General features: G+C 33.6%; 2 protein-coding genes across 2 annotated transcripts; one reads left to right on the top strand and one right to left on the bottom strand.

Moving 5' to 3' along the window:
• Window positions 1-920: 920 nt before the first annotated feature.
• LOC109220624 (probable inactive dual specificity protein phosphatase-like At4g18593) lies at window positions 921-3336 on the top strand. The gene is made up of 3 exons (XM_019385085.1): window positions 921-1176; window positions 2659-2906; window positions 2997-3336. Exons 2-3 carry the CDS (start codon window positions 2678-2680, stop codon window positions 3149-3151), a joined length of 384 nt encoding a protein of 127 aa, XP_019240630.1. The 5' UTR covers window positions 921-1176; window positions 2659-2677; the 3' UTR covers window positions 3152-3336.
• A 322-nt stretch (window positions 3337-3658) lies between these two features.
• On the bottom strand, window positions 3659-4585 carry LOC109220622. Its single transcript, XM_019385082.1, has one exon. The coding sequence runs from the start codon at window positions 4243-4245 to the stop codon at window positions 3835-3837; it is 411 nt and encodes a 136-aa protein (XP_019240627.1). The 5' UTR covers window positions 4246-4585; the 3' UTR covers window positions 3659-3834.
• Between the last annotated feature and the right edge of the window lie 5269 nt (window positions 4586-9854).

A 9854-nucleotide genomic window follows, 5' to 3' on the forward strand; every position in this document is an offset into this window, starting at 1 on the left:
CTTAGCAGATTATCTTAATTTACAATTTTGGCTATCATGTATTTGCATTTCAGTCACTCTATCTATTAAATCGGCATCTCATCACCCGAATCCCTGCAAAAATCATGTTGTCGTTAGCTAATTTCACGCTAGATAGACTTTTATCTTTTAGGAGTGTTTCTCTTTATTTTATTGGTATTTGGTAATAATGATTTTAATATTTCTCTCAATTCCAATTATGGTGGTTGTAATGAATTATATGCTATTATACGTGGGATCCTTTTTGCTCATGTTTCAAGTCGTGCTTCTTATGATTTAGTCCATCATACTTCTCTCCTTTTTCTTTTTAATTGTTCGGAGTAGAACTAATATTTTTTTAGAAACAATAAATTTGTGCAATGTGTAGAAAAATTCCTTTGTTTTTTGGGTTTGTCAAAAAAATTGTAAACTAGTAATAAGTAATAAACCGCCCGATTTTTGGTATTATATGTATATAAACCATATATTTTATATATGTAAAAAAATTATTATACGTGTATTTTTAAATATAAAAAAATCATTATACTTATATAAGCAGTATATTTAATATATATACAGAAAATGCATATGATATATCCTGTATATATTTTATAACATATATGTTGTATATGCACTTCTTATGAATTAGTACCATTATATACCTTGTATATATTAGATGCACAGTGGTAATAAATTATCAAAAAAGTCACTAGGACTCCTCTACTTTCACCTCTAATAAGAAGAGAGAGAGATTTGAATGCTAAATGAAATTTGGAAAAGATGAGAAAGAGTATGAAAAAATGAAATAAGGATAAGAATCAATCCCATGATTAGTGCATTATGTTTACTCATTAATTGTGTGCTTAATCTGTAAAAAGAATTGCTTTTTGTGGAATAAACAAAGAATGATGCCATTTTTTTAAATAATTTTGAAGAAATGCTCAACCGTGTAAAAATCTCTACTACTTTGGATATGTTGCGATGTCATGATTGGGTTTGATGGATTTCTGAGCCCAAATCCATCCGAAATTCAGACCCTAAACCCAATTGATATCGGACTCTAACCCCAACTTCAAATACCGCCATATACTCCGTCATGGCTACAAACATCGCTCTTTTTCCACTTTCTCTCCGACGAAATCCCCGCACTTCTCTTTCTTCTGCAAAAAAATCATCACTGTAAGTTCTATTTCTTTTTCCTGTTAATCGCTTTTCCCGTCTGAGTTCTTACGAGGTGTTTTTTTGTTGAATTAAGATATGTATGTGTTCGATTCTATGATCGTCATTAAGTTCATGTGAAAAATTATCCAATTAGGTGTTTCTCTGAATGGAGAAAAGTTGTTTTTATGTAAAAATTGAAGTGACCAATTTTAATCCGTTTCGCTGTAAGGTTCTTTGGGAGGCTTATTATGTAGCCATGCACATGATGCAATTTTATTGTGACTTTTAGACAATTGTACATTAGTTAATGACAAGGAATTGAAGTGTAGTTTAGGACATTGTGATATCTAACTTGGACCTGTTTCAGAATCCTGCCACAAAGGTGTACCATATACTTTTGGTCTATTGGATCATTGCTATAGTATTTCTTTTTTCTTAATGCAACAGTTGAAGGTACGAGACTTGTATATCAGTGTAACGATGAGTATGATGAGAGTTAGATTTATGTGACATCTAGTTTCACAGAAATTTACATGCTGATTATTTGAATGAAATAGACTCGGATATTGCTGAACATATATTGCAGATTCATATAGCTGATGACTTTAAGTGTTTTTGGATTGAGTTTTGAGGCGTACTTGATTGATAGATTGATTGCAGGACCTATCTAGTTTTGTTCTGTTGTATAGTTCTGCAATCAGGGGCCAGGTTGTAACTACCCACAAAAACTGATTTGGATGATAGTTATATTTTGGGTGTATGTTGCACCTATGCCCTCCCATTATCGCAGTTAGTGCAGTTCTTGGTATTCTTTGATGGATATTTTATATCGGCAAGTTGAGCAGTGTGCTTTGTGTAGAGATCCGTAGGACCGATTAACATGGATATTCATTTGCAATACAGACTAAGCTCATGGTTTTTCTTGCAACCTGATTTAACTCTTAGGGATTAAGTTTCTCTCTGGCGAATTAGTACTACAATTAAACAATCTGTACAAGTTTGATTAAGGAATTGGCCCTTTTATGAGTTTTTTTTTATATTAATTCTTGGGTTATTCTGATAATGGTACTTATATTGCCTTCGCTTTTATCGTACTTTAATTATGGAGCTAGTGCTTTCTGTTATATTTTCTTAATGTTCATATGTTATACAAACCGGTCATGTCAAATAGCTGACCTGTAGCAACTTCTGTGCTTCAAGATTGGCTTATGAAATGTTAGATAATGGACAAAGTGATATCCCCTATGATACGGGACATCAGTATGCTGAAAGATTCTTACATGATTTTTAAGATGTTTGGCTATTAACTTGTTATACATGCATTTTTATTGGTTTCATAAAATGGGCTACATGTCTTATTGCACTCATGAATCAATGCTTTTATATCACGATTATTCTGCACATGCTAGATACTATTAGTTTGTTTCTCCTCATGATTTATAAGCATGTCACTCTGCAATAATCTTCTCTTACACTGTGCTTTCCATTGGCTGTAAACAGATAAAGTAACCTAGTACCCATGGAAGCAGCTAATAACACTGATGTTAGTACTGAAGCAAAACCACAAGTCATATACCGCTGCAAGAAATGTCGAAGGATTGTTGCATCAGCAGAGCAAGTTGTTCCACATGAACCTGGAGAAGGCCAAAAATGCTTCAAGTGGAAAAAGAGAAGCAACAATCCCTGGGAGCAGGAGGCACCTCAATGCTCCTCTATTTTTGTTGAGCCCATGAAGTGGATGCAAGTTGGTGAGTCTCATTCCTAACTGTTCCTTTATTCCTATGAAAAATTGCTTTCCGTCTTTCAAATTATTAATGTAGCTCATACTCATCTGACAGTTGAAGATGGTTGTGTCCAAGACAAGCTTCAGTGCCTGGGTTGCAAAGCACGCCTTGGTTACTTCAATTGGGCAGGCATGCAGTGCAATTGTGGAGCATGGATTAACCCCGCATTTCAGCTGCACAAGAGTCGATTAGATGAATGCCAACTTTAAGTATTTGCCGGTTTGTACTGAGGCGTGGTTAATGGTTATGTATATCGGTTAAAAACTTACCTCCATATTATTAGGGTATAGCTATTCAATATTTGGAAGAAAGAAGACGGTTTTTGATTGATGATGGGGTACTCGATGTAAAGTTAATCTCAAGTAATTATAGCCTAATGGAGTTGCTAACAGTCTCATTTGTCTCTTTGAATGTGTCTTTCTAACAAAGGTGGTCACTTCTCTATATTAATCTGCCAACTACTTAATATTTTCATGCTTAAAGATCAATTAGTGAATTAAATAGCACGTAATATTCGTATTTTGGCTCTTCTCTTGCAGTCATTTTAACTAACGAATCTGTATTGCCAATAAAGCCTGAATCCTTATTGAATGACTGTCTTGATCTCTCGCAAGTCACACTTGCCTTTTTATTCTTTTTTAGTGGAATAGAAAAGGCTTAAAATTGGCACTAGTTAAAGGAACCAAAAGCGAAAAGGAAAAAACACACAACAAACAGAGCAAAAAGAAGTATGAAATGTATTTTTCCATCACTCTTTTGATCCAAATACATCTAAGTTTAAATTCTTATTTAGCTCCCAGTGGAGCTGACCATGAAAGAAGTGTTGAGAAAAAGCAAACAGTATATCCAAACATAAATATCGCGAATCAGAAAATAGGCATCATTTTCCTGCTTACTGGCCAGCAGCAAAAGCTTCAAGTGGGAAAGTTTTGGTGATGCCAGCGAGACTCTTGAACTGAATCTTGCCAGTGGGAGGATCATCCATAGTGATCTCATTAACTGGAGGCCATAGCATCAGTTCCTTAGCCTTCACTCCCTTAAGCTTCTTGATTCTCTTCTTGTCAATGTATCCAGTTATTTCAGTGTCATAACTTACCAGTTTGCTGATCAACTTGAATTTGTGTTCAACTTTTTTATTTTGCAGGATCCACATATAACCTGTGTTCTTCACGAATCCCACTTCAATCACATCAGCAAGAGGGAGAAGCCCCGTTGGGAGTCTGAATTCTTCGAGTAGAGAAACCGCCATTTTCAAACCTTCCTCATGCCCCTTCTTGACAATTCCTCCTTCCTTTTCTGCCATCGTTGCTAGCTTGGACTTCTCTATGCTTTCTTCTTAAGAAAGTGCTTGTTATTGATTACTGTTATGCTTCTCTTCTTGAGGGGAAAGTGGGAAACTGAACTTTTATTGTGTGCTACTATATGAAGAGACAAAATACTTGATGGACAACCCAATGTAAAGAGCATTGTACTAGTCACCAAAGCTATGGTTTTCACTTCAGGCTGGTCCTAACTCCTAAGTTTTATCAAATGCAATTGTTCTGCCATTCTTTTCTTGTTTCATGCCACAAAATTCTAAGAATAAGAAGACAATGCTGCTGTATCAAGTGGCTAATCCAACGCAATCGGCTTGGATTGAGTTAAAGAAGTAGGCCAAATTTTAGAGTTATATATATGCCTATTATGTGTTAATTCGAAAATCTAGTACTATACTAAGTGTTAGGACCGAAAAAAGTCAGGTGTCATGCGGAAGCTAGTAAAGCAAACTTTGAGCAACGATAAATCCAACAACAAAAGAGAAATTTACCAAAAGAGACACAAACACTTAACATGGTTCAGTCAAATGGCCTACGTCCACGGCGGAGATGAGCAATCCACTACAATAAAAGAGAGTACAAAATATCGAGAGAACAACCTCACGAAGAGGCAAACACAAGTGACACACTAACACTTGTCCCATAAAGTTCTTTCCCTAAACACGACTCTCAAGCCCCCTATGGCTACCTTGTGGATGCTACTGTATGTGAAGGAAGGATCCTCAATTTATAGAAGTCCAAACCTTTTCCTATAAGAAAAAGGACTAGCCAAATATTGGAGATTTATAATTTCCTTTTACAAAAAGGAAAACCCAGTTAAGGTAATTATATTGCCATTTTCCTTCAAGAGATAGGAAAACCAAATATGGTAAGAAAATTATAGCAAACACCTAACACTAAGAACTACATTATTACATACATAAATAGCTAGATGGCTTACGACATACTTCCCAAACTTGTATGAAAATTTCTTTAACACGCACTCTAACTTGTAAAAAGTAATGCTATTACCCTAAAATGACACGTGGTTATGAATCCCTTTAACTTTTTGTATTATTCTAATTAAGGTATCCTTCCCGTTGTGCTTTAATTACTCACAACAAGCAACATTTCATAAACAACTTGCCTTAAATATTCTTGGCAGATCTTTTTATTTCCCTTCGTTTACTATTGTGAGACCAAAATTAAAGAACAAAAGAAGATTCAATGAGAGCTAGGCGTCAGATCATGTAAACTACGAAGCAACTGCAAGCCTTTGAAATATGTTAAAACTTTTTTCCTAAACGTTATGTACGTCACTAGTGTGACATTTTATATAAGATTGACATACTTAGAAAACTACCCAGATTTAATATATGCTACCTTAATTTCAATGAACTTTCTTAAACATTCTTATAACCATTCCAATTTGCTCGTTTCAGCAACGCTTTATTATTCGTGTTATGCGAAGATTAAGATACGACATTCAACCCAAAGGGGATTTTTGAAATAATTATAAAAGAATATAGTGGAAAATTTTTTTTTTAGAAGACTTTGTTAATTAGGAAGAAAAGTCACGGAATGTTATGAACAATAAAAGAAGAAGAAAGAAGAGTATTGCAGAGAAAAGTAGAGAGAAAGAATTCTTATTGATTTGGGATGAATTACAATAGAATAGAACCCTCTATTTATAGAGAGAGGGTGACTTAGCCAACAAGCAATGAACCCTAGAATCTCTCTAAATATAGACATTCACCATAAATACAATTCTATTTATAACACTCCCCCTGAATGTCTATTCAACAGATAATGTGCCTCGTTAAAACCTTAACTAAGAGAAAACCCAATGGGAAAAAAAAATCTAGAAAAGGAAAAAGAGTACACATATCTAATAATACGCCTTTTGGTTGCCTCGTTAAAAACCTTGCAAGGAAAACCCAGTGGGACAAAACCTTGAAAGGGAAAAAGAGTACAACGCGTATTAACTCCCCCTGATGAGAGCATCAATTCACATCCTTGAGCATTTGCATTCCAATCTTGTGCACCATTTTCAAAAGATCTTTGGTAGAGATTTGATGAACAAATCAGCCATATTAACTTGAATGAATATATTGTACCTTGAAATCATCATTCTTGATAGAGATATAATGTCTTCATAAATATCGTAGAATGGCTCTTCAATATCTCTATGGAGGTATTCTCGCTATCACATTATCATGCTTATAGTTATAGCAAGATACATATATGCACAAATTGCAATGAGGATGTGGTACTTCAAGATCAAGAATTGTATATGCTTCAAGCAATTTAAATCTTTCAAGGGTCTCATAAGTTAAGCCATATAAGTCATATAATAGACTTTAATTAGATGCATATCAAGGTTTCATGTCATGCTAGACAAATAAGAGATCGAAAACTGATTGCACATATCATTGGCTTTATACTTTCAAGTATTTGAACTACATGTTCAAAACTACATGTCTTTCATATAAATTCAAATTATACTTGAATTGTGGCTTTTCCATTTGGCCAATATTTTTGTGTCTATATTCGATAGACTTAAGATCCTCATCTATCTTAGCGCTATGATAGATGTCGTCGATAAATATTTTATATCGGTTCCAACCTCCTTATTTTTCATAAAGACATAACATAGAGATCTCTTCATTCATATATTCAGGTACCTGAATCTCTCGTGAGATTTTATGAAGTGTTATGTCATGTGATCTTCTAGATCACTTGCCTCCTTTATTATGATCATTTTGATCATTTGCTCATCTTCTTTATCAAGAAGTTTATTTGAAACCGATTTGTCTATATGCTTTAAGCGTACCATAGACTTTGTCCTTCTAGGACTTAATAGGAGCATTTGCAATGAGAATATAGTTACTTTCTTTGGGTCAGCAAATGCGTCTGGCATGCTTTGCAATATATTGCAACTGAATTATCCTTTTATGAACTTCAAGTTCATATTATCTTATTCGAGGATCTAGATGTATAAATGATAATTCATTCCATGTAACTTTTTCTCAACTGTTGTATTTTGTCTCCCCCTCATGTTAGAAAAACTAACTTGGTTCCTCAACTTTGAGAACCCATCTTTGTGCGTTATGGTGTTAATCAAAATATACACCGCACATCAATTATAATAAGATGGAATTATTTGGTTCCTGACCATGAACCACTTGTGAGGGGAGAAATTAATATACTTTCGTATATAACGTATATCAAATTGATATAGATAACTTTGTTCTCATAAGCAATAGTTTAGCTATTAAGTGGAGTAATTATTTTGCTAAACGAACGTGATGTAAACCAATTTATCAAGATGAACTTCTTGAATAAAAAATCTGGAAATTATGCTCGAAATTAAATTATTGAGCAAGTTACCTCGCAATACACCATGTTGCGGGTTAATAATAATCGCACATGTAACCATCTCATAGATGCATCTTATGTGGTATACATGGCAGGTGAATGTGTCCATATTCACCTTTGATATTTCCAGCATTCATGGGATTCAATCCCAATTTTAGTTGATCTATTAATTAATGAGAACAAGCAATATAAGAGAATTCGTAAAGAACTTTCTAGTTCTTTAATATTTACCCATGTGAATTCTCTATTATTTGTGCACATCATACATGAACTAACATGGCTAAACCAAGTATGCCAACTGGATAAATTATCAATATTGATAAACTTCAGGTTTACACCATGATGTGTGCAATTATGAATAAACTTCAAGTTTATTATGATAAAGGTTTTTATATCAATAAATATCCACTTCATTGTGGTATTCTTTTGTTTATGTAGTACAAATTGGAGAATAAAGCGGGTAGCTTTTCACATACATATTACCCCGCTACAAGATGTAGTAATAGAAGATATTAAATTTTTTCTTTATTTATAGTCTCAATATAATCAACCGCTTTCGCGTATACTTTGGAAACTGAATAAGTTTCTCCGATACTTACTATAACACAATACCTTATGGGTAATTAATTGTGTTTCTCCAATATAGTATAATTGGCTCTTGCAGAGTTCTCAATTAATTTTGTAGTACCACATATTCATCAACACCCATATGGTGAATATCTCTTTTAAAGAGAAAGTTATACCATTATGGTTATGGTCAAAATTATATGCAAGATCTGTTTCTTGCATTACCGTTTTTAATAATCACAATGCTAAAATATTTTGGCGTACAATAGGTACGTGACCAATGACCATTCATGCCATAATAATGATATTATTTTCTTATATCATCTCAAACCTCCTTCTAGAGGTGAGTGTGGTATATACCACTAGCACGCTCATATTCTTCCAAAAATGAATATGTATTCTTAAATCAGATGTTGTCACATTCACATCATGAATGGACCATAATCATCTATATATGCTTTATAAATCTCATGTCAAATCGATGACAAATATTTTTCACAGAGTGAAAGATTATTTTGAGAATCCTTATTATTCTTATTATCACAATGTCCACATCGATTGATACATTCATAGTGATAATTTTGTCTTCTTTCAGACTTATCACATACTGCTATCACATTCTCTTAAGGGAATGAGAATGGAGCAAATTCAATGGGACGGGTTTCCACTTTTTGTGCCCATAATCATACATGAATTTGATCATGGCAAGACATAGAAATTTTTACCATTTCAGGTGGTTATAATTTCTTACAAACTCCATTAGAGTTATAATCAAACTTTGTTGTCTTTGCTTGTATATAAAATCAAAGTATAGAATAAAAGAGAAAAATACGGTAAAATACTTACCTTAAATCCAGAATTTAATCATGAAGGAAGTTCATGGAATAATTGACCATCATTATGCTCAATCCCAAAGCTTCTACTCAATTGGTTAGAGTCTCGTGCTGATAACGTGTTATAAAATAATAAAAGAAGAAGAAAGAAAGTATTGCAGAGAAAAGTAGAGAGAGAATTCTTATTGATTTGGGATGAATTACAATAGAATAGAACCCTCTATTTATAGGGAGAGGGTGACTTAGCCACCAAGCAATGAACCCTAGAATCTCTCTAAATATAGACATTCACCATAAATACAATTCTATTTATAACACGGAAACTAATATGATAGTGATGGAATTATATATAAGAAAAGCGACAACTATTATTTAAAAACCGTTATCACGATAATCCACCTAATGCCCATCCTTATGCATGGTTGGTTGTATTATCAAGATTAGATTGAATTTCTTATATATGTTGTTATTATATTTACTAGTATATATCAATCACCTTTCCCCCAAACAACGGATTGTGTAGATGAGTGGACTCTATTAAAGCAGCAATTTCAGTGTGCTTTCTCAATGACCCAATTCTTCTCCTTATTATTTTCTTGAAACTTATATGGCCCCTCATAGCACAAGGTTTGTCTCCAAAAATTAGCAACCTAGGGTCAAATTAAAACATGAAAAAGGAAAAGATAATATGATTGTGGGTCGGATCACATTTTAAAAAAATGCTATTTTTGGTTATCTTTATTTCTCTTTCTTATGTGTAAACGCTCCAATGAATAGATATACGTGCCTGTCCAGGTCTAGTTTTGTGTATATAAACATACAGACAGACACACAAAGGC

This window comes from Nicotiana attenuata, unplaced genomic scaffold (genome assembly GCF_001879085.1).
Source record: "Nicotiana attenuata strain UT unplaced genomic scaffold, NIATTr2, whole genome shotgun sequence".
In the NCBI taxonomy this organism is placed as follows: Eukaryota; Viridiplantae; Streptophyta; class Magnoliopsida; order Solanales; family Solanaceae; genus Nicotiana; species Nicotiana attenuata.